The sequence below is a fragment of the Pomacea canaliculata genome, linkage group LG11, assembly GCF_003073045.1.
Source record: "Pomacea canaliculata isolate SZHN2017 linkage group LG11, ASM307304v1, whole genome shotgun sequence".
NCBI lineage: Eukaryota > Metazoa > Mollusca > Gastropoda > Architaenioglossa > Ampullariidae > Pomacea > Pomacea canaliculata.
Genome location: NC_037600.1, coordinates 8,543,544 through 8,569,299, shown reverse-complemented (window position 1 = coordinate 8,569,299; position 25,756 = coordinate 8,543,544). Strand labels below are relative to the sequence as shown.

General features: G+C 36.0%; 1 protein-coding gene across 5 annotated transcripts in view; it reads left to right on the top strand.

Annotated features, from left to right (window-relative positions):
- LOC112575735 (formin-binding protein 1-like) overlaps positions 1 to 25,193 on the top strand; it is a 48,852-nt gene extending 23,659 nt beyond the window's left edge. The window contains exons 5-16 of one of the 5 annotated variants that reach the window (XM_025257736.1): positions 103 to 165; positions 600 to 704; positions 1,363 to 1,491; positions 2,570 to 2,716; positions 3,148 to 3,360; positions 5,541 to 5,546; positions 6,075 to 6,092; positions 10,584 to 10,696; positions 11,269 to 11,401; positions 12,087 to 12,226; positions 12,730 to 12,824; positions 13,547 to 25,193. In XM_025257736.1, coding sequence (XP_025113521.1) covers positions 103 to 165; positions 600 to 704; positions 1,363 to 1,491; positions 2,570 to 2,716; positions 3,148 to 3,360; positions 5,541 to 5,546; positions 6,075 to 6,092; positions 10,584 to 10,696; positions 11,269 to 11,401; positions 12,087 to 12,226; positions 12,730 to 12,824; positions 13,547 to 13,704 — 1,320 coding nt within the window. In that variant the 3' untranslated portion in view covers positions 13,705 to 25,193. Of the gene's footprint in view, positions 1 to 102; positions 166 to 599; positions 705 to 1,362; positions 1,492 to 2,569; positions 2,717 to 3,147; positions 3,361 to 4,707; positions 4,723 to 5,540; positions 5,547 to 6,074; positions 6,093 to 10,583; positions 10,697 to 11,268; positions 11,402 to 12,086; positions 12,227 to 12,729; positions 12,825 to 13,546 lie in introns of all 5 variants that reach the window. The other 4 variants (XM_025257737.1, XM_025257739.1, XM_025257738.1 and 1 more) reach the window with 4 other exon arrangements.
- Positions 25,194 to 25,756: the final 563 nt, after the last annotated feature.

Here is a 25,756-nt window from a genome sequence, read left to right as displayed (position 1 = left end):
GGAAGTGGTTAAATATTTTTTTGTCTGTTTTGCTGCACATTATAAGACCTCTTTTGTTTTTAGCAAGGTAAAGGTTATATCCCATACTACTTGTTTGTGCAGCATCTTCAAGAGGGTGCAAGACTTCAAGAACAACTACGGCAAATGGCATTATCACTTGACAAAGTGAGTTTCTGCACAGCAGCTAGTTCTTTCATGGATTGAATATGTGGGACTAGGTGATCTAGCACATATTTGAAGTGCACCTTGCTAAAAAAAAAAAAAAAAGAGATTCAGATTGCACATAATCATAGAACTTAAAGTAGTTTGTACTCTTGCAATTGTTGCTCTTCTGTGTTTCCTTCTCTGTGAGGGTTATTTAACATAGCAGCAACCCCAGAACTTTGTGGAAACATACTGTTATTATTGGAACGTTTCCTTTTATCTCAGGTTTTGAATTCACTGTGGCATAGAAATGAGCCTTATTAATATCAGACACACTTATAATTTATTTTTCAGGATGTTAGTTTGTTCATCTTAATTGTTAATCTTTGTTGCTGAAATGATCAAGTTGAAATCTATTTTATTTCTTTCCATCCTTTTCCTGCTAATCTGTTTAGGCAAAGAAGACATATGAGAAGGCATTTAAAGAGTCAGAGAGAGCATTAGACAACTATAGAAAAGCAGATGCCGACATTAATTTATCACGTGCTGACGTTGAGAAGGTATTTTTTTTTTTAAATACAAAACTCAGTGGTGGGGCTGTTTCATTATCTTAAGGTTGTTTCATTATCTGTTTGATAACGGAATTAGTTATATTCTTGTATGTAGATAACTAGGAATTGTATTTTAGATAATTAGGAATTTCTGTCATGGGTTTTGATATTTCATATGCAATTGTAGGAAAACTGAAAAGATTTCAGTAAGTGCAATTTTACTGAGGTTACTTAAGAAAATTTGTTTTCAGGATTTTGATAGTTGTAAAGTTCTAGCTTATTTTGCCATTAATAATTATACTATTTAGAGAAAAGTCTTAAGCACAGTAATAAATATGAGTGTTTAAGAATGAAAGTACACGGCGTATGTATATTTTGTTTTTTACTTTCTTGAAATTTTCACTGAGTGAAATGACTTTTAAACGTAATAGTTCAGGTTAACAGCAGTGATGAAATTTCTGAAAGTTCACACATCCTTCAGAAAGCTATGCAGTTACTATAACACCTGATGTTGTAGTAGTTTGCTAGTTTAGATGAAATGTACATTTCAGTGCAGATCAAATGGCTTTGCAGCCAGTTTTTATAGCTGTGCACTATACTTTCCTTATAAGAATGAAGCAGTAGTGCTGTAGTTGATGTTTTAACCATTTTTCTTACCTTTTGTCAGCAACGGATTATAATGAACCAGAAAGCCCAGCAGTGTGAAGATTGCAAAAATGAGTATGCCAGCGTACTGCAGCAATTCAACAGTCATCAGCAGGAACATTACCATACTGCCATGCCAATGGTCTTCCAGGTCCGTGCTTTTAAAATTGCCTATTAATACTCTCTGTCATGTGGTTATTTTGGGTCGTGAACATTTCCCATAATTAAAGTCTAGGGCTAAATTGACCATGTGGTCACAGCTAGAGAGCACTAAGTGACTAAGAAAGTCTTGTGTACAAGCTGTCAGAGAGCACTATATAAGATACCAAGTTCTAAGTGGCCTTAGAGCAGTCAAGTAAGAACAATGGCATTGATGAAGCTACTGGAGTGGTGCCCTGTTACCAGAAGACAGATGTAAGCACCTACTAGTGGAGAGCAGCACTGAGGTATTTGTTTCCTTCACTGGCCAGTCTCATGGGGGCAATGTGTGGCTAATGTAAGTTTGAGTAAGTCTTCCCTTTAGAGACCCTTGTGGGTGAGCCAAAATTTGTATGTATAAATTTTGCATAACCTGAATTTTTTTCATAAATCCTTTTCTCTTGTACTTTGATTGAAGAGCAGGGGTGGGGGATTGTGGGCTGCACGTTAACATTTTAATTGACTGGTGTGTGAACGTTGTAAGTATAGTTTCCTATGCAGTCGTGTGTTAATATGGATAGTCAGTTACAGCTATAACTCATACCCACTTTGCCAGTTCTCTGGGCCCAGTGTCTTGTGTTTGATGAGAAAACATAGTAACATTGTTGCACTTTGTGAAAAGCAGAACCCTCAGAGAAATAATTTTTTCCTTTGTCAGATTACAGTAAGCAGTAAGTTACAATGTACACATGTGCCTTTTCATGATTAACTTCAGTACATTATAAATGAGACTTACTTTGGGTGCTGCTATTTTTCTTTCACTTACACTTAGCAGTGACCACCTTAGAAGCTTTCTAGGCCAGACTTCACCTGGGGCTCTTCTTTTTTTTCCCCAGTTGTCTCTTGCTAAGCCTGTAGTGAACTACCCTTTTTTAATTTATTAATATTATTTAACATATTCACATATTCCTGGTGTTTAGGTTTTAAGACAACGAAAATGTTGCATCCTTTTATAAGCATATCGTCCACGATGTTGAGACATTTTCCTCCACCCCCTAAAACCTGATTTCTGTTGGGAATTTTGTTTGCAGCAACTTCAAGAAATGGAAACCAAGCGGATAACAAAAATGAAAGACTGTGTTCTGCAATGTGCAGAAATAGAAAAAAGTGTTATACCCATCATCAATACCTGTATTGAAGGCATGATAAAAGCTGCAGGCAGTGTGAACAGTGCTCAGGTGGGTCATGGCAGGAAGTGACACACTACACCCGGAGTGCCTGCTAATTAGAAGGTCCATAAGTGGTATTAAAATTACCTTTTGCCCTTAGCAGAAAACACCTAGGGCTCAGCTGTTAAGCTTAAATACAGTAAATAAAAAGGATTTTCTGCTTGGTCAGGTATAATCAAGTGTTCAAATGATTCTCTCAAAACAATTTTCTCACATATTTTGGCATGAAAAGATTGTAGAAGCAATCTAATTTATCAGGCAGTTTAAGCAAAGCAGCTCTGTTAATAAATGCTCAGAAATATCTTAAAGTGTACTCTAGTACCACCTGTTCTAAAGTACTATTGCCTGCACAAATATTATGTGGGTGTAAATAAAAAATGTTATTTGCCCAAAGGCAGCAGACTTATGCTTGCTGTTTGTCTTCTATACTGTATGTTCAGGATTCTAAGTTAGTCATAGACAAGTACAAATCTGGGTTCCCTATACCTCAAGATGTCCCTTTTGAGGATCTGAGCAATATGGGTGGAATGGTCGACAACCAGAATAATTCCACCTCCAACAAACAAACACCTTCTAATCCTATGAAACCGTCAACTGTATCAAGCAAGCAGAAGAAGCGAGGTGGTCTGTTTGGCCTCTTTGGATCATCAAAGGTATGTTGTAGATGAACTGCCAGTCCTTGCAGAAAAGTGTTATAAAATGGACTCAGTTTTTTCTTATATTTAAAAAAAATCATACTAGATTTAAAAGGATGGGATGATGTAATAGAGGGATGTACCTGATGCCTTGAAAATAATTTTTATTTGGGGGTTTGTACTTAGGGGTATAGGGTTTTGACTGGAAAATGTTATCAGGTGTTTTGAATTTGAATTACAAAATGCAGGAAGAAAATGGGCTCTCCAACCCCCCTCCATCAATGCATCTTGCTGATTGTCCTATTACATTATGCATTCGGTTGAAAAAGGGTCACAGTGCCAGCCATGCCATACCGCCAGTTTATGCTTTTGGTTTTGCTTATAATTATTTCTGCATATATTGCATGTTTTTCTCTTGGGTCCACTGTCATTTCTATTTAGACTTCTATACTTGTGAGCAAGATTTTCAGAAAGTACCTAGTGTAGGTGCAGAGGCCAGAAAAAAAGTAGACTGTATCCATGGCAGCTATCCCTGTTCTAACGAAAGGAGCAAACCTACATTAGAGTTTGCTGTCTTTGTGTATGTGTATGTGTGTGTGTGCTGTATATTTTAAAATTAGCTTTCTTTAACAAAAGCAGCTATAAATTTTGTGTGTATGTGTGTGTGTTTTGAGGTTACAGGTTTGGGAAAGCTAGTGTTGTTATCAGTGGCTGCTTTGCAGAAGGGAAAATGGAAGACAAATCATAGCCAGCTGTGATTAAATCTGTCATAGCTATCTTACACATAGCTCTTGTGTTTTCATCATTGAAGGCTCTTATTATGATAGCAAAAGTGATGCTTATCATGGAACGTTGCTAGACTTAAACTGCCAGTGAACTAAGTGATGTTTGTGCACCCTCTCCCACCCCTCCACACACATACACGCACAAAAGCAACTAAGAATAAGAGAAAACCAAAAGAGAAAGAACTGTGATATTTGGTTTAGTGATGGACCTCTGTTGGCTCTATAGATCTATAAAAGAAAAGACATCCTGTTTCTTTTATCTGTTTCTGTTTATTTCCCTTAATTTTTGGAAGGTTATTGTTGCAGGCTTAAACTTATTAGTCAACGCCCAAGACAGAGACAGATACCTTACATCTTTTCCTATTGTTACTCCACATTCTTCTTTACCTTTGCCATTCTTGCCGCATGCGTTTTCTTGCTGTTTCCATTTTGTCAGCAAATTATTTAATCGCTGTTTATGTTTTGTATGTCCAGTTTATTTTGTCTGTCTGCCTTACAGTTTTGTTTGTACTAGGCTTTGTTTCATGGAGATGTGAGCCCTGACATAATTCTGTTATAACTTCTTTTCTTGAACTTGAAGATCATAGGACTGCTGGTATGTACCACCACACACACAGTCCTTCATTGCCCCATGTTTAGTTCATCCTTGCTTGGGCTTGTGGATGTTTTTCTTTTTTGATTGGGTTTATTTCCCTTTATTAGTTATTCCATATATTTCAACTGCATGAACATTTACCCTATACTATCTTTTAAAACAAAATTATTTATTCGTTTGAATTCTTTTATGTTCAGTTTTGGTTAGGGGTGGAGGCAGAGTTGTAGTTCTTGTCATGCTGCTGGCTAGTAGGTTGTTGTGCTGGCGCTGGTGAGCAGCTTGCCTATAGAAGGCACCACTTTCCACACATGCAAGGCATGCAGAATGGGGGAGGGGATGGGATAGTAAGATAACCGAGTGCTTGCAGAAGCTTAGTGAATGAGAAGCTGGCTTTCATGCCAGGAACATGGTTGCAAAAAAAATTTGCTTTAATCTGCATCAGCATCACAGCACATTTGTCAGGTGCATACCAGCACTGTTCATGCCACCTGGTAGAAGAGGGCTGTTGTGCTTGACAAGAAATTGGACATGCTGTGATGAAAGACCTCATTTAAAGTGTATTTGTCAGCAGTATTGAAGGATGAGTGGGTGCATGCATAATGATGCACATGCAGACACCTCTGCACTGTGTTTGTTGATAAGACTAGTATTTGAGTTACATAAAGATACATCTTACATTATGACAGTTACCACTAGGATATATGTTTCAGTATGTTACTGTATATTCTTAGCTTATGAAAAAATGATATGCACCCGGTGTTTGCTTTGGCATTGATCACAGGTCTTTTTTGATCCCTTTTCTGTTTAATGTGCTTTAGGGCAAAGTGAGTATATTGATGCTTTTTGTGAATTGTTTTAATTTTTAACAATGTCTCATGGTGTTTATGCCCTGTTGTTGTTCACCTTTTTTCTTCTCATTCTGAGAAGTGCCTCATTCAGATGTTTCACAACATGAGTAGTAGTCATTAATATAAGAAAACTGAGTTGCATTATTCTGGCAGTTGATTGTCTTCAATCTTTCATGATTTACTTATTTTTGACAAATCTAGGTAAAAATAACTAAGTTAATTTTTGAAAAGAGAGCAAAACTAGTTGGTTCCCAGGAGGCACTTTCAAGAATGATTGATGTTGTGTTAGCAGTTTTCAGTGAAAGCAGGACTGCTGAGTGTGAACGTAAGAGTGAAATGAGTGAGTTGATTATAAGGCAACTTCATGGATTGCACTAGAAGTTAGGTTTGTGGTGTTCAATTTGGCTGTAGAAGAAATGGAAATGTCTTGAAAAATTGATGTGGTAATTTGGTTGCATTGTGAACACCCAGACTTAGTTTATTATTTTTCCCACTTTATTTCAGCCTGCACTGCTTCCTGTGGTAATTGTGTACATATTACAGAAATGTGACATTTCTTTTGTAAAATGTTTAGCTGCTTGTTATTATCAGAGTATATTGACGTAGGGTCATTTCATTTTACACAACAATGCTTCATATCGTAGACACTACATCACACACTTAAAGGAACAAACATTCATTTTGTTGATTTCACACTTGTCTATGCATGTGCTTGCATGTGTGTGTGTGCGTGCGAAACAGGGGAAGGGAGAGAATTAATATTTAATATATGAAACAACTACATTCGAGACTAGAATGGTTGACAAAAAACGTTAAATGCAATTTATTCTTTTCTGTTTGCTTAAAGAAGTAGCCACAGGTTAAATATCACAAATTTCTGTTGAAGAAGTTTAGTGTGCTGTTAAAGAAGCTAGTTTCATAGCATTGCTGATATGCAGGATGTTGCATGGGTGGTGCATTGATTCACCAATATTGTTGTTGCTGTGAATGTTTGCATACATAAAAACACTAGTACATACAGTAGGTTTTCATTAACCACCTTTTCTCTCTCTTTTTTTTTTTTTTTTGGGTTACTTAAATACTTCGACCGTTGTTTTTTGAGGCGTGGTTGGTTGCTTGAAATTAGCTGTTAAAAGATTTTACAAGTATCCAAATGTGAAGTTTTCCTTAACATTGCTGACAGGTTAATAGAACTTAGTGCAGACATTAGTTTCTCACATTGCCACAAAATTGCTGACAGGTTAATAGAACAAACTGCTGTGATTTGTTTGTTTTTATACAAAATTGCATTGTGGCTTGTTTTTGTTTGTTTGAAACTCCATTCCTGTGACCTTATAGACAGCGGTCAAGATCACAGGCATTGTCCCTGCCTCCCCTCCCTGCCTTGTAAATGCATCTATCTTAACCATCTTTGCTCCCAACTCACAACACCCTCCCCCCTAACCCCCTGCACCTGTCAGAGTATAGGAAACTTACTGCTATCATTTGTTGTGCATGATGAGAATATTTATGAGATCAGATTTGTCTTTCATCATCAGATTACACCACCTAATTAATTTGACTACAAATTCTGTATTTAATTTGAGAGGTTGTCATTTGACCCTAGCTTAGACTTGCCAAGGGTTTAATTATGCTGTAACTGAAAACCAGTACTCGTTCCTTCTACTATTCCTGATCCTGGATAGAGGGTATGGATGCCCTAGATATTAAGTGTTCTGTGCATGTTGAGATGGTCAGGCTGTGCTCAAGTATGCATGCATGGGTTTAGTATAACTGCCAAATTGTGCCCATCTGTCCATTTTTGTGCATGTTTGCAAATGTTTAAAATATCCTAAAGTATATGTATGTGTATCTGTAATCGTCTGCTGTTTATCAAAACTTATCAGTAGAAGGACTGCTGCAACAAAAAGATATCGTGCAGAGAATGCTAGAGTGGAATCAGTTGAGATATTTTTATGTATCACATATAGGAGTGGTGGCTATGTCATTTGAACTTTGTGTTTGAATGAACATTGAATATTCTTTTGAGATTATCATTCACTCTTTTTTATTAAAAGAAAACCTAGTTGCACTTGTTTGCAGTTATCTACAAAGGCATACATTCTCATTCTGTCCAGAAGGTTGATCAGCATGGAAAATTTCTTCATCAAAATTATTTTTCTCCCTTCTCTTGAGAAAAGTTGCTGAAAATGTTAGAAATAATATATATTACCATAAATACAGGAAATGTGTTCTTACTGTAGTTGGTTAGTTTTGGATAAAGATATTCTTTTGCTTGGAAGATTGTGCCAAATGAACTATGTTTTTTTTTATTTTATTTTACAAGCAAACTTGCCGGGTAGGTTGTCCCATTTTGATCTATTATTGTTTAGAAATGATGGTTAAGCAAAAACCAACACATAACACTGTCACAAATGTCTCTTGTTTTATGCAGTGGCTTTTCACTGGAGTTTTTTCATTGGTTGTGGTCTGCTATAGCTAGACAGATTTTTTGCCTTATTTATTGCCATCTGAGTTAGTCAAACACACAGTATAAAAATACAAAAAAAATGACAGTTTATCATATGAAAATAATCTAGATTGGAATTTCATAGATTTAGCACTGTACTGGCCTGTGTGACTTGAGTGTTGGATTTGCTTTGCCTTCTACAAGTCATTTTTTTCTTGACCCATACAGGACTTTTTTCTTTCCTTCCCTCCTTCCCTGTTGCCTAGAGGGAGAGTCCTACATTACAGTTTTGGAGATTTTTGTGGAGGTCTTGTTGATAGTGTTCTTTGTTCTAGGCAGGTAGTGTTGGAAGCAGAAAAGCTTTTGCTCAGTTTTTGTCAGTTTATATCTAATTTACAATCTTATTTAATTTGCATTTTAACAGGCTACTTACCTCCCCACTACCCAATATCCCTTTCCCATTACAGTTGATCTTTGTTATTGTTACAATCATTCATGTGTTGCATGGTGTAACCACTTGTCTGTGAAGTGAGATGCTATTGCTGCTTTGACACCATGTCAGATTAAAGTGTATGTTTGAAATACATATTTAGTGTGGATGTGATCAAGATTTTAAAAGAATAAAAAGATGTGAAATAGTGCATGATCATTCTCTCAAAGGAGAATTATTTCAGTGCTGAAGACAAGAAGAAAGTGGATTTATTGTTTCTCATTGTATTTATTTAAGACAGACTTTGTCAGGAGGTTGATGTTTTTACTTGCTGGTTGCTAGATATGTTTGATCCCTCTGCCCTTTTATATTTTAGTGTTTTTTAAAAAAATTCTTGGCATGCCGCTGGTTAAGGAACTTGGAGTGATGTCTGGAACTTAGCATAACTGATTTGAAGTCTTTTACTTTTTATCACATCTTGTTTCCTTCATATTCTTGCTTCTTCCTGTGTTAACTTAAGATGATCACTTGTTTAATCATTAATAGATGATGACATATCCTTTGATTGTCAGTACAAAACTTCGCTGCATGCATCCTTGAATAAAGACTCACAAGTTTGCCACAAGGATATTCAATTTTTAGTTTGTGATTTGTGTATTAAATGGCCAGGTTTCTACAATTTAACATGCATTAAAAATTGGAGATCAAGGAAAATGAGAGGAGAGTAAAGAGTAGTTATTATAAAGCACAAGATCAGCCTGTAAAGTGTGTCCCTTTTTTGTTACAATCAGTATTAATTTCTCTATATGTATATTGTATACGTATAAATTATAGAGATTATAGCCCGAACTTTATTGAAACCTTTATGTTCAGATTGCATGCTTATTATTTTCCCCTGTGATGTCATTTCATGTAAAAATTTCTGGAGGTTTTAAGTGCATAGAATTCATATTTATATACTTAAATACATTGGTCTTCTTTTGTGGAAATTCAGTTGCTGATATAAGTGCCAGATTGTGGGTTTTTGCAAACCTTATACCCCCGTCCCCCAGACAACTGTGATATGCAGACTGTACAGCATGAAGTATTAAAAAGCATAATTCAGCAGTAAATTTGGCTGATTCTCCTCACCACCACCTTGCTTCTATCCACTTACCCACCCATCAGCCATCTGCTTTCTCTCTCTCTCCATCCCTTTCACTTGAAGGCAACATATGCATGCATGTGTGTGTGTGCGCCATATACATGCAAGAATTTCTCCATTCACTTGCTTAGTGTGAACAAATTACATTTATTCTACTTTTTAAGTTTGTTCATTGCTCTCTTTTGTTTTCATGATATATATATATAGCATAGGCTTTGTATTCAATTTTTGAAGAAGCTAGGTCATTTCATTACAATTACAAAGATTAGTTTGTATTTGTAATTAATTTACATCTTGAAATGTCCATGCTGCTTTTCAAATGTGTTTGACAAAAAATGTCTGACTTGAAGAAAGCAATGATTTGATGCAGGAAATTTGCTTTGAGAGGTTAGATTGCAGATTTGCATAATCATTGACAAGCTGTTGTTGAATCTGGGCTAGTTGATCATAAAATTTGTTTATTATTTCAAGGACCTAAGAGTGTAGCTTATGAAAATGCTTTATGTCTCTTTGTATTTGCTTGACTATACATTTAAATTTATTTTTTAACAAGTCTTTTCTTAAAATGTATAATGGGATTATGGATTGCAAAAGGTTCTGACATAGAACTGAAGTTTACATTTAAAGATTTCACAATTTTTTTGTGTAAATGTTTTGTGTTTGCTATCATCATCATTTTTTTAAAATGCATCAGTTCATGACAATGACAGCTATTGAATATAGCATTAATTTATACTTAGCTTTTATCATAAAGCTTTGAGTTAAACACTCTCAAAATAAGTATGTTGTCTGAAAGCTTAGTTTATACCTTACAAAAGTAAGAATTTAAAATAAACAGGCATAGGTTATAATTTTTTTATGGTCTTATGGTCATGCTCATGTTTGCAATTTTGACATTTGCAATTTTGACATTTTTTGTGGCTTGTTTGTTATCCTTGTGCTTATTTTTAGTTTTTAGTACAGTAATGGGACAATACCTTTGATTACCAGGTTGACGATCAGAAGGAAGATTTCAGTGACCTTCCACCAAACCAGCGGAGGAGAAAACTGCAGCAGAAGATAGACTTGATCAAGAAAGATATGGCTAAAGAGACTGCAGAAAGGTAACTCATGATTCTCTTTGGTTTTCATCAGTTGTACATCATTTGTTGGGTTATGGATCACTGTACAGGTGTTCAAAACACTGGACTTTGTCTTTAGAGCTGGATTTAGGAACCAGAAAGAATAGTCACATATAGCATGTATGGAGATGTTGGTTTTTCAAGGTAAAGGTAATTTGTATTACTAATTTATTTCTTTGTATTGTTTACAAAATGGCCATGGGGATTCTAAACATTTACTTTGATTTTTTGCCTAGATAAATCTGTCACTAGGCAAAAATTGCTATCAGTAGAGATGCAGTGTTTTCAAAGATCTCTTTTGGGCATTCAGTATGAACACTTAACAGCAACTGCCATTTGTAAAGTGATAGTTAACAAATATAAAGCATTTTTGAATGCAGAATGCTATGTCACAGTTTATAGATGTTATGTTTGACTGTTTTTTTTTTTTTTTTTTGTTTTGTTTTGGCTTTTTAAAATTGTTGACATTTTAATTCTTTTTGTTTGACGCAGTTCTATTGATATTGGATAGACGTTGTGTGATACTGAACATTTAATTTTTTTTTTTAATTTAGAGAAGGCATTCTGAAGCTGAAAGATGTGTATGTCAGCAACCCAGCACTTGGTGATCCCAATATGTTGGCAGAAAAGGTGGAAGAAAATGCACAGAAATTGGATGCATTACAGCAGGAGCTTCTTAAATATGAAGTGAGTGGTGTTTTTATTTTTTTTAAGTTCCCTAGCTGCAGTAATAAGGGTATTCTTCAAGTATACATGAGGTTGCAGTAGATTTTATGATATGAAACACATCTTGGGAAATATGAACCAAACTGATTTATTGATATTTGATTATCGCAGAAGTGAAAGGAGCACAGCCTTTGCTGACACATTTTCTCCATTTATTAGCAACCATTACTTTGTTCTTGAATGTCTAGTAAAGAGGGTGAATCAAAGAAACTTTCTGGAGTTTCTAGTGTCCTGTGGGTCACTGGCTGAATTGTGGCTGTGGTGTGGTTAGGACAACCATTGATTCCTTTAAGACTGAACTATCTGGTGGGAAAGAATGAATTCAGTCTGTCTGAGGGAGTTGAGAGTACTTGCTGGGCAAGATGAAAACACCATAAAATGACCAGAAGGGTAGCCAGCACTGCATTTACTCATCTCCCTCCCCTGGGTTGAACCATTTTTCCTTCCATAAGGTAGGTTAGTCATAATTAAGTTGAATTCAGGAAGGCAAATTAAAAACTGTTTCCCTGTAGCCTTGGATTATATATTACATTATTTGTGACTTGTCTGAAGGAGTTAGGTAGTTATATCTTGCTCTTTTTCTGATCTTGATTGTGGTTTGGTGCATTTCCATTTTCATTATTTTTATTTCTCTCTTGACATGCAGGGTTACCTGGCAGAGTGTGAAGGCAAGAGAAGACATAGTGCCTCAGGAGACAGTATTCATTCCTCAGACAGTGGGCATCATGCTCCACACACCATTTCCACACCAGGCACACCACATCAACAGCCACACAATGTGTATGCGTAGGTATTGCTTGGACCATGAGAGAGAGTGTTGTATGTGTGTGTCTGTCGAGAGGTATGTGTTTGTGTGATCAAGTTCATGCACACAACTGTTTTGTAGGTGGAATCATGCATGTATATATCTTGCTACATGTCTTCCATCAGCGATTTTCATTCAGTTGCCAAGAAAGTTAATTTCAAGGAACATATTTTTTTGTGACTGTTTGTTTGAGCGTGTGTGTGTGTGTGTGCCATCCAGTCCTCGTGTGCAGGAAGCTCTGATTGGACTTTTGTCATGATAGCAACTGAAAATTCTGATGCAGGGGCCCTGTTGCAGCACCATATTATACAATAGCCAGCAGTCGTGGGCTCCTGCATTAGAATTTTTACGCGCTGTCATTATGATAGTTGAATCAGGGCTTTCTGCATATTAAGCCAGGTGTGTAAAACCATGTATAAAACTACATTTACTTGGAAGATGAGCAAGACAGTTAATGATTCAGTTCTCTGATTTTTTTTCTCAGTCCAATAGATGGTGATGAGGATGGTGATGAGTTTGGAGAAGGAGATGTAGAATTCCATGTTATCGGCACATGTCGAGCACTTTATCCGTTTGAAGGTGAGCATGAAGTGATTACTGTGTGCATAATCTGTACATATTTGTATCTGCGTTTCACCTTTCCTCCTCTCTCCCATCCCTCATTTTCCCTTTTTTTTTTAATCTTGCTATATCTCTCTGTCTCTGCTCACCTTGTTCTTTATATTAAAGTCGCATTTCCTATTTATTTTAAAAAGTTATTACTTGACTCTCCAAGTTTGTTTTGTCTCTATTATGCATAGAAGTTCTATGGCCTTGCAGTTTATGTTAAAGTAAGTCTTGATGCTTAGTAGTGCAACCAGGCTAAACCTCTTATAGTTAGTAAGTGAATGTTATATTTTAGAGTGACAGATGAAAAGAAATATATAATAATAAATGCATGATTTATATAGCACATACTTGTAAAGAGCATGCTCTTAGTGCTTGAGACAAGAATGAGACATGGACAACATATGAAGGAACAGAAGGATGAACGAACAATACTGATGACTAATAAAAGATAAATGCAGAAAATGCAAAGAGGAATCAGGTAACAAGAACTAAGAGTGTTGTGATGCAGCAGAGGAAGAAGAGAAGGAAAGTAGCAGTAGGAGGGGTATGCGGACTGTTGTTAGGAGTAATGCTCAATTATATCAGGTGTCAAAAATGAGAAAGATAACATGTTAATTGAAATACAATCCAGTTTTTGTTCTTTTTGTTGCTTAGTTTCTGCGTGCACTTTGAGTGATTTTGTTTTGTTGCAGCAACCAATGAGGGCTCTGTGCCAATGTCTGAAAACGAGGAAATGCAGATCCTGGAAGAGGACCAGGGGGATGGTTGGACAAGAGTGCGGAAGGTAGATGGGACCGAGGGATTCGTTCCGTCCTCCTACGTCCAGTGCCATTATCTCACAAGTGATTAAGACATGAGCTGTGTTGCTCCCAGAAAGACTGTTGCTGTGCTCAAGACTCGGTTTCTCGTAGCATTTTGATGGTGGACTTGTGTCAGGTCTGCTGGGTGCTGGAACTCGAGTTGCCTCCTGGGAGGGACCCTTTACTGAAATAGGCAAGGTCATCATTATTTTTTTTTTTTTGGAAAAAAAGGAATTTTGAAGTTTAGGTCTTTGCTTTTTTTGGTTTTTTTTTTTTTGGAGAAGGTTGTAAGTGGAGTGGATGATTCTTGGCTTGGCAACTTGGTTACTATAGGGAGAAACAAGTCTTCAGTGCTTTATGTCCAGAACTAGAAAGCATGACCAGCAGCAGAACCGGCAAACATGTCCAATAGCAGAACTGGCCAGCATGATTAGTAGCAGAACACTATGTTTAATCTTAGTGGCCTGTGTTTTCGGGAAGATGCATTCTGTCACTGTTAAGTTCCATCAGTTTCTTACCCCAACTTTTTTTTTAAATTTTTTTTTTAGTGTTTTTAATTTAAACGGTTAATCCATGTACGGAAAGACTTGTAGATTTTCAAATTTAAGAATGTTTTAGAGAAATATAGAGAGTGGTGAATCTGATGTCAGAACTGGGATCAAACTGATGCTTATGAGTTCTACCTCAGCATACAAGAAAAGAACGGAAGAAAGTTTTCTATAGAATGTTGTGAAAGATGTGTAGTGCAACTCTTTATGTAGTCATCAGTACTGACTTCTTGTGGTTACTTCAACATCAAGTGGCATGGCATGGTGTTAAATCTGAAAAATTGCCATCAGGGACCTGACTTTCTTTTACATAAGTGCATACTGATAATAGTACATCGTGCTTCCAGTTTTAAGTTTTTCGCATTAACTTTTGGTGGGTAAAGTTTTGTCAGGATTAATTAGAATGGTAGTCCCAGCGGGTAAAACAGTGCACATCATAGTAGTTGAGTGAAAAAAGTTTCAGGTTCAGAAAATGAATTTGACATCAGCTATGTTAAATGAAAATACCAAAGTGGTTGGTTGATGAGTTATGGTGGAAATTGACATGGACAAATTATTCCAAATTTTTAGCTTTAAAATTGTACAGGCTGTAAGCTCAGCTCACATGCTGCACAGAACAAAAAGCACATTCGGCTTAACGGCAGGTGTCATCAGAAATTAGTTCTGTTACAGCTGCTTGTCAGATAGGTTATCAACACTCTTATCAACACTACTTCATTACTTAACCTTTCAGATCCTAACAGACCACTGCTTTTTTAGAAGGTCATGGTGTAAATTTCTTTAACAGTTTCAATTATTCACCTTGTCCTGTCTCTGTTCACTTCTTTATTTTGTAGAAGTTAGAGATAGCATGTAATCAAAGAGAAATGTGCTGATTTTTTTATTTTGTACATTTATGGAATATTAAAAACTGGATGTTTTTAAATATTAATTAACTCCCCCCCCCCACCCCCACCCCCCGCACAACCAAAAGATTCATGAAGTAAGAAGGAAATCCAAAGTTATAACTGGTAGCATTAATGTTAAATTTTTTTTTCTACAAATAGATTACTTTTTTTAAATGTCAACACGTTGGTGGGTACGATTTTGCCACATCAAACAAATAATTGAGACATAACTATCAAGGAAGCTTCTTCATTGATCCTGTGCCTCAATGACTATGATTTGTGCAGTCAGAAGTGCAAGTATAGCGTACACCCTGAGTTAGCATTATAAAGAAAACTATGCTATCAGTGTGCTATAGATTGTCAATACACCAATCAAATTGTCTTGTGGTGTAGACTAGAAGTGTGTAGTTACTGTTACACTACAAGTAGACTTAAGTTGATACTGCAGCTTTGAGGAAGTCAGTCTTTTGGGCATAGAGCTGAACATCAAAATGCATGACGTCCTACTGTAAGGAGAGGAAACTTGTAACTTTTAGTATAATTCTTGCAGTCATTCAAATGATCTATAATGTGTGATTCATACTAAATCTGATATTGTTTGGACTAACTGGTTTTTGACTTGTAAATCATTATCATAACGGTACATATATGTGCGCTGTTAGCAGTGTACACCTTTCTTATTTAGATGCATATTTCTTATACAGAGGTTGGTTTTGTGGGAGCAATCAGGGTTAATTGCTTTTATAAGGATGAGCAAAGGGATGATAATTGGGAATTAAGGGACAACTCTACATGCGTCCCATCCTTTTTGTGGAAGAATTTTTTTTGTTGAAATGGGATAAGGCAAGAAATATTTTAAAGAAAAATTTACATAATAATAACGTATGTTACAGCTTTTTTGAAATCAAAACTGCAGAAATTGATAAAGATGTAATAGTAGGTCATTGCACAGTGATGAAGTTTTTCATTCAAATCCTCTGAAAGCAGGACAGTGGCACCATACATTTACAGCAGTGTGTGTGATGTCTATGAGTGCTAAAGTTATTCTCATCTTAATATAATTGTGCCTGGAAGTACACTTGGTTTAGCAGGAAGTGTGCTATGTGGCATGCTAAAGAGTGATAGCACCACTGTGATGAGGAATGATAGAGGTTGCCCTTTTGAGCCAGTGTCTTTAGTGCCATGAACTGTATCACTTAAGAATAAGAAGTTTTATTGTATTTATGTATTCATTCTTGATTCAAGCTCATTTTCATAGTGAGCTCTTATCACCAGAATATTACTTTTTGAGCCCAACTTTTATCGAGATCACCTTTCCTAGCACCAGCACATAGCCTGTGGTTAGGAATTTTTCTCCTACATGAAATTTTTCACCTCAGTGTAAATGTTTTGATGTATAGGATTGCAGTTTCTTTTGGAAAGCTACTTTGGTTAATGATAAAGCACCTTTGATTGAAGAAATAACAGTTGAAGCTCACTTGCTGTTTTGCTTAAACTAGAGTCTGTCTACTTGTTTAAAAAAAAAGAGGGAAAAAGCTTATCATCAGTGAGAACTAATAGAACTTCATACAAAGACTGCATAAATTACACGCTCATCATCTGGGGTGGTGAATGAGAAATAATTTCCTGAGGAACATTAAGACTGCATGGCAGTGATTGCGTAATTAATTCATTTTTAATAATTTATTTTTTTTAGTTTTTTGGGGTGTTTTTTTTTTGTGTTCATCAGTAAAATGTTCATCCCGTGACATGCAATATTGCCAAGACAAAAGGAGTTACAATTTGACATACATTAAAGGCGTCTTGTTGAGTGGTGTTGCATGTTATAGCAGTTGGGCCTTGACTTAATACTGAGATTATTACAAAACTCAACAAATAGCATGGTGTGTAAGATATAGAATGGGGTCAGTGTTAGCACAGACGTTCAATGCTTTCTTCTACATCATTGTGATATTTTTTATTCATTTTTATACATTCATGTATGGTCACTGTCTTTACTGTGTTCTGTTGTTTCTGCGTGCCTCCTTTTGATTTCTTGGGACTGAAAGAAAAAAAAATCAATTTTGCCAATCATTCCTTGTTTAGCCATGTTGAATGTCATCCTGCATGGTCTGTGCATTGAGGAAGTGGCTCACGATTGCATTTGACTGTTGCCGTTGATGGGAGTGTGTGAAGGAAGAGTTCATTTGTGGGGTGGTTGTAGACAGGACCGTTCTTTTTATCCTATCATAATCTTCTTGATGCTCTATACATCCCACATGAAGTTTACCCCCAGAGTTAGAAGTTTGTAAGTGCTACAAAATTTTATTGATAAAATGAAATTCCATTACCTTTTACACCTTTTTCTAATTTCTTTGTTTGATGACAGTTTATAAGCTCTGTCCACAAAACACCCACAATTTTAGGCGAAACTTTTTCAAAGTTTCAAATGATGTTTCAGCATTTTTTTATACTTGCTTCAGCAGCTGCTGTCAGACAGTATTGAACAAATAAAATGACCTCTTCCTCTTTTTCCCCCATGCCTTCTCATCCCATCCCTTCAGTGACTGCTGATGGCATCTCTAGTCTAATGGTGAATGTGCTTTTTTTGTGTTCCAGTTTTGTGAGAATAAATGTTTCCATGTGAAATCTGGTTTGTGTCCGACTTGTTTACCCTGAAACCTGAGAAAAGTATGGTTCTTTTCAGTTCGCACTATTTGGGTCATCATACCACTGATCACTGGTATGAACATACTCTAGCACAGTCTAGTTTTTCTGGTTTATATTTATATACTCTGATAACTTCTCCAAGTTTGGTAAACAAGTGCAAGATACTTAGCAAGTATAGTAAGTTCTCTGGTTTTTTTTTAATAACTATTTGTACCTTCTATTCAATCAATGCTTTATGTCATGAAATCTAAATATGGATAAATCCTTCATCCAGATATGTTTTTTTTTTCCAAATGAAGCCCATCTTTATACATTTCTCAAGCACTTCCTATAACTAATGGAAATCTAAAGCAGTGAAAGAGGTTATAGAAGGATTTTACACTAAGCATGTGTGAGACTGTTGTCTGGCAGTTAAATTGAGAATGAGGCTAAACCAGTGAGTAGGACATAAATAGGGTGAAGAATCAGTCAGCGAAGGTGACATTTGTTTGGTGTTTTTGCAAGTATGAATTTGTTGTCAAGGTGTTAAGAGAAATAAATTGAAAAGTATAGTGAGGCCCTATATGGAAGATAGTATGACACATACTACATTGTGCTCCCTATAAATTAAAGTTAAAAAATTAGAAAATTTAAATACACAAATTTTTGAAGTCTGTGTAAGACTCTTAAGTTAAAAGAACTTGATTTTTATTTAGTGATTTTGCATAGAGGAAGTGTATGTGTATACAGCCTAATTCAAATTACAGATGAAAGTTTAGTACGAATATAACATTTGAATGTGTTTAGTACTTTGGTCTATTTGTTGGGCAGTCCGATGGTGCAATGGTGCCTGTTACCAATGCAATGAGGATAAGTTGTCTTGGGTTCAGATTTCATCTCAGGCTTGCTGTTCTTTCTCTGCATGTAGCATCAGTTTACAAGGGCTGCTACTTAACTATGATAGAGCCTTAGTTGCTGGTTGGGTATAGAACACCAACCCCTGTCCCCCACCCCCTTTATCTCTCTGTCCACAAGAGCTAATCTTGTTGCCTTAAAACAATTCCCAACTTTTTTTTTAAAATGCAATTTTCATGCAGCCATGACTTGTGAAATTGTAAAGCGATGGAGGCACAGTAACGAGAGACGATTTCTTGAAAGAAAAATCGTTTAATGAAAAAAAAAATCCAGTTTTTTTCATCTAGTCAAAAAAAATACAGGGAGTTTTCTTTCTTTTTCTTATTTTGTAGTCTTTTGGTGGGTTTTTCTTTTTTGCATGTTGTCAATGCCTTGTGTTAAATTATTATAATAGTAGTTCAGTAGAGTTGATCGTGTTCACATCGAGTTATAAAGGGTTTGTTCAGTTTGGATGAGCCTTTAACTTGAAATCTTTTTTTTAGCTATTATCCTTTAGTACTTGGCTTCACAAAGTGACTTTGATTTCCTTTTATGGTCCTGTGGATATTTGTGTGGAGGTTCAGTGTCTTGCTATGGAGCTTTCCTCTTCTGCCAAGGGGAGATAATTTATCCCATCACCCAACTTTTTAGCAGCTGACTGCTTAAAATTTATATTGTTGCAAACAACAGTTTGTTTCCACACCTGCCCTACCATTTAACAAGAAACCTTTTTGGGTTTTCAGAGTTCAAATTGTGTGCAGACAGCATACCCCTTCTTCCCCTTAAACCACAAAAAACTGCCCGAAACCTCCCCACCTCCCAAATTATAGACAGGGATAGAGGTAAAATGTGGGCATTGATCTGTGTGACAAGGAGCTGGTTCTCCACGTAGATTATACTAGTGTGTCTTGCATTCATCTAAAAAGGGGCTTGGTCCCGTGCATTAGAATGATTACAAGGTAGAAACTAATCATTGACATTTTCATTTTTCTTTTTGAATGTTTTGAGGAAGTGCGACTAGAACTGGAGTCATATGAGTAGTTTTGCATCAACTTGCCTGTCATGACCTTTTTTATGGTATAAAATATTAAGTGCCCAAAATATGCACAGAAATAATGACCACAGTTGGCAATCAGGAAAACTCCAACAAGGCATGATGTATAAGAAAATATAGTTGATGAACACCTCCCATCCACACATAAAAAGTGCTAAATCAATGTGTTGAGGTGATACAATTCACCAACACCTGCTTTAGCTTTGGACTTATGCAGCAGCAAGCATTTTGTTCATCTGTTTATGCTAGATGATATGCATTTCATTGACATTTTAAATAAGTTGTTTTTTTCATGTTGAAGGTGATGATCAAGTGTAATGATAAACTTGTGTTTTAATCCTTCAGAATGATGCAATAATGTTTGGTTACTTGTGTCATTAAGACTTTTTATTTTTTAGCAAGCTCCTTGATTTGTAATACAACCTTCTGAGTAAGAATCAAGTCATATATGTCATAGAATTTGCAACTTTTCCCAATTTCTAGATTTAACCAGATTTTTTAGCCCTGTTGCATATTTTTTTCTGCTTGTAAGATTAATTTATTAAAATCTTGTTTTGCTGACAATAAAATCCATTGATTCTTAACCTAGTGTGATGGTAAAGCTATGGATAATCACACTGCCTTATGATGGAGTAGCAGTGAATGGAATGCCAAGAAGTAACATTTAATGAAAGTTGTAAATGAGTAGCTCAGGCAGCTTTAACAAAAAAGTGTAATGGAGTTTTGTCAGTGAAAATAAAAGCTTTTGTGTAGGCTGAACTTCTTATAGTCTTGGAATGGGGCCCTTATAGAGACTAGTTCTTTGACCAGGTAAACACTCGTGAAGCCATGTGAAGCTGTGTTGGAACTAGCACAGTGTGAGAATGATTTTTGTGAGGTGTGAAACTTTATTTGATGTTCTTAACTTATACAGAGATTGGACATTGCATTTTTCTCCCAAATACTGTTGGTAAAATGCTGAACATTCAGAGACTTAATGAAAGGTTTATTAGGAATTTTTTTATAAAATATTCACGTTGTTGTGGTATTATGTACTCAGATGAAGCTGATCCACAGATGTGCATTCAGAATTAATCATTTCAGTGGTATTATGATTTTTATTTATTTTTAAAAATAATTTTTTATGTTACTAATGCAAAACCCTTAGATTGTAACCTAAGATGATAAGAAATTTTCTAGCATTGCATCCGTAAGCTTTTGTAATGAATGTCAAATTCCAGTTATTAGAATTTGAGAGTCAACATTTTTTTTTTAGCAACTGACAATGATCAAAGGGTCAGATATTTTTTTTTAATTTCACAATTGTAGGTTATGACAGTTTTCTTTAATCTTGTGTACCTGTTGCCTTGAACCGAATCTTGTTTTCCTGTAAGAAACTTTTGCATTGCTGGTATAAAGCAACATTTTTGATTACATTTGCTGTACAACCATGTCCTCTTTTACCAGTAAGAAATTTTCTCTTGTGTTCAGAAGTAGAGATGTTACTAAATGCAACCATTGTTCAACGCTTGGCTAAAGTGCTTGACTGACAATGCAGGTACCAGTGCCATGACAATTAGCAGTGCTTTGTAGGTTGATAAGTTTCAGTTATCTGTGTGGAGGAAGCTAGAAATGCCAGTATCCCACTGTTGTGGCTGATGAGTGTTGCATCATTGGTCTGTAGGTGAAGTGTTCATTACTCTAGTAGACAAACTAATCTATTTGAAGACGTGTCAAGACCATTATGCATTTAAGGAGCTCTTGGAAATCTCTTCTATTTTCATGTCTCTAGAATGAGGTTGGGGGGAGGGGACGGGGAAGTTGGTCAAAGTGAATGGGATTCAGGCACTGAACAGATGGAGCAATATAAATTTGTGCACCATCAAACATTCAACATTTTTTCGGATTCCTATCTGTCACAGTAGCTGTCTGTAGTTTGTACATTAGTTCACCATTGTATATGTGAGTGTGTGTGCTCTGCTTCCATAGAATTTTGTCCTCCCAGCTCTTTGGGCACAACATGTACTCAAAGAAAATAACAGCCAAAGACTGTGGAAGATGTCGGATATTTATGGTTTGTGATCTGTTAGTCTACAAGGTAGTCTGTACTCTTAATGTACATCTGTTGGTGTGGCCACCTTTCCCTCACCACCTCCATACCCAAGAAAAATGCATACTCAACATGCAAGATGTAAGTACTTGGAAATATGGGTGTCAGAAAAATGTCTTGGATACAGTGAGTGGTTGTGTGGTGTACTTGTGAAGCTCGATATATACGTCTGTTAGCAAACATGTGATTATGTTGATAGATTTTAGAAAATCTGTGCAGGTGCCTTTAATTCTTGATGCAGGCTTTTAGCTGCTTGTGTGTTTTGTCAAATGTGTGTTTGTTTCTTCAAAGAATAATAACTTGAAGTTTTGGTTCTTGCATTTACTTGTTGCTGCAGACCTGCGGAGTTGCTGGAAGTGGATGTTGTACATTTTATTTAGTGAAAGTGATTTTTATCTTGAGATGTGCTAGCTGTGTGTGCAAGCAAGAGAATAATTATTACGTGCACAATTTCAGTTTTTAGATTCTATGTGTACCCATGTCTACATGTGTAACTTGCTTTTAATTCTTCCCCATCCCACTCCTTTTTGGTGAGTTTGATTCAGCAATGTTGATATTTAAGACTGGAGGAGTTACAACCAAAAATTGCTTGTGGAATACAGATTACTCCACTTAAGTTATTTTTAATGATTTTTAATGTTTTAAAAATATTTTTATGCAAACTATTATCAGTAGACTGAACATGTGCTGAATTAATTATGATGCACCATAGCCTTTTTATAGGATGTTTTAAAAGCTGCTTTGAAAAGTAAGGAAAACACAACTATCAACTATGAGCGGTTACATTAGCTTGTAACTGGTCAGTAGGAAGGCAAATGCCAAGGAAAAGAACTGCAAAAGTTCTTTGAGGGATATCAGTTTCTTTGCAGTTTGTCATATCAGATGCTGCTGCCTGCTGGCATTCTAGATTAATCTGGTTTCGGAAGTCAGGCTCTGTGGTTTGGTCATCTGGACAAAGGGGAGGTAACTACCGTTCTACTACAGCAGCAGTATTCTTCCTTAGCTAGTCAACAGCCTATAGTTCTCAGAAAACGGGCATAACCCCAGATGGACTTCAGATGGACAAAAGAAGATAAATTCCATGCATTCTAAGAAGCATTCTCTTCTGATACCTGGTGTGTGGATGGCTGTTTATTCTATATCTAACAATATCTGTTCATCATGTTTGTGACACAGTTATCAGTCTAACATCTGTCCAATAGATATTTCTGCAGCAGTAGAATATCAGACTATTGTTACAACAGTATAGAAAAAAAAAGAAATTATCTTCCTTCAAACAAGCTGCTTTCATGGGAAGTATTTCACTGTTTCAGAAAATGCAAACTTAAAACTAGTAAAAGTTTAAATTAGGATCAAAGACGGATCTCCTCCATGCTTAACCTTTGAGAAAATTAAAAAAAATAATCAGCTGTTAGTTTAGCAACCCTGAATGTTTTTGCCATCTGGGAAATAATCACCAATAAGGGCCATCATTATGAAGTTTCTCCTGGAGTAAAGTCGGGAACTGTTTAAGTTACAATGCTTTTCCTAGACCCTGCAAACACTTCTTCATTTTTCTTAACCCCAGGGCAACTTTGCCACCACTCCAGGGGTAAAACACCATTTATGGCACCTGGATACCCCTATATAACTTTGGAAACAAGAAGCTTTTCCTTGAATTTTCCATGTTACACCTGGGCAACGACTTGCCCTCGTTTCAGTTCTTCAACCTTAGAAGTGCTCTTTGAAATAATTGTAAGAAAGAGAAAATGACTGTTTTAAAAGAAACAAAAAAAAACAAAAAAACAAACAACTTTGAATTTGAATGGAGGCTTCAAATACTGGGGTGTGTCTATAGGATTTCTGAACAAAAACTGACCAGTTCTTGTCTCTTGGAAAATGTCTCCTGGCAGTTCATTCCATTACAATGCAGCTCACAGATGTGTAATGTATGCAAAGCTGTTGATAAGCACAGACTTAAAAGACTGGTTTTGTACAGCAGATGAACAATTTCATCTTTTTAATTATGAACACTTTGCTAAGAGTTTGAGGACCATCTTGGTATTTGAAAGTTCTTAAATTTAGTTTTTTTTAATGGGGATGTGGTATGTTGTGCCACAGTGCAACCTTGCAGGTTTTTTTCTGTTGTTGTATATGGGTATATTTCAGGTTTTTTTTTTAACTGGTCAGAATGTTGTCTTGTAAAACCTATGAAATTTTATGACTTATTAATCAATTTAGACCATTGCAATAATAAAGGATGATCGATAACAGAATTGAGAGACCACCGTTGTAAAACTGGCTCTCCCTATAAAAATTGTATTGTTTTTTTTAAAACAAGAGAAACATGTTTTCCTTTTCTTCTCTGATAATCCATTTCAGAGAATAGAGATTTTTGACTTGCATGCAATATCATTTTTTTTAATAACTTGGCAAAAATGAAATTTGTCCTGACATTCCCGAGGAAGTCATTGGGAGGGAATTGAAAAGTATTGCAAGACCCTGCTAAAGGACTAACACCTCATTTCTCAATCTTTTACTTGTGTGACGCCCCCAGAGAAAAAAAGGTACGTCTGTGCGCCCCTGTTAGCCAGCTAATTTCACTAATACCAATATGAGATATGAGAAACCTTAAAATAAAATGACTGCCTTCATGCCCCACTTCTCCCACAGGTTGAGAACCGCGAGACTGACACATTCATGAATAATACTAAGAGCCTTTCATTGTACGGGCTTGAAATCTGATTCCCTTTTTGAGTGTAGTGAATATGCTGTGTGTACACTACTTTTGCACCTTTTATTAAAGAGTTAAATATTTTGGTGCCATTCTGTTCAGCACTCTTATTGTTTTTTCAGTCCAAGTTTTCAAAGAACAGTTTGAAAAAAGTGGGCCATGATAAAAAGGTTCATTCATCTTTTAAAAACATTTGCACATCACTCTTTAATTGAATTGTGATAAGTTTTTGACTGACAGCAAATTACCACTATTTTGATTGTACATGCATCTGATAGAAAATCAATTTAAAAAAAATTAGTGTTCTCTCTCCTCCCCCACCCCAGACGATGGTCTTGAATTAAGTTTAAGGAAATGTACAAGCAAAAGTCATTTGCTCATAATTTCATCTTGAAGTGTGGATGTGGCAGAAATAATGTTTCCAGGTGCAGAAGTGTGCATGTGTGAATCCATTCATATTTCTAATGATTTGCTGGTTAAAGGCAGATTGTCAACTAGCAGTATTGCTTGCAAGCTTTGTACAGTGTCGTCACCTAATTATATGCATGAAAGTTTGTTTTTTTTGTTTTTTTGTTGGCAACATTACAATAATGTAAGGAGTATTGTTTGTCGTCACAATACTGGAAACAAATTATCTTGTCCAAGATGGAGGACATGGTTGCATCAGTGTATGTCTTTGTCTTTTGCCCTTTTCATGAAAATAAAGATAAGACTTGTATAATAGAAGCGTCTTTTGCATATAATACCCTTGGTATTTGAGATTTTGTTTTTAGGTTGCTTAGAAAATTGTTTTAGACCAGGACAATGCTCTCATCATTTTAGCACAACTCCAAAATTGAACATAACATACAAAGTATATCTTCATTTTTGTATTCACCCCAGCAACTACAAAGTATATCAAGGTGTGTATATTATCACATTCTGCCTTCATGTTCCGTTTATGCTGACTTGGGATGCAGCACTTTCAACACCCATTTAAAAGTGTAATAGACCTGGGTGCAAAGGTCTGTTTTTGTGTGTGGACTGTTTTGAGCTTGTCAGTTGTGGTCCCTAAATAATTGTAAGCAGTCACTCCTTTCATATTATCTAATACGTAAGTCTATTAGCATCTCTTCATTTTCCTGAGATTTAAGTCCAAGTTTGACAGGTCACTGGAATGCTCATTGAGACTAGGGCTTCTGCAAGCATTTGTATACAATGCAAATAACACTGGTGATAACACAAAGTGACTGTTCCTTGTGAAACACCAGTTAAATTTGTAAGAAAAATTCTAATAGTCTACTGCCTTA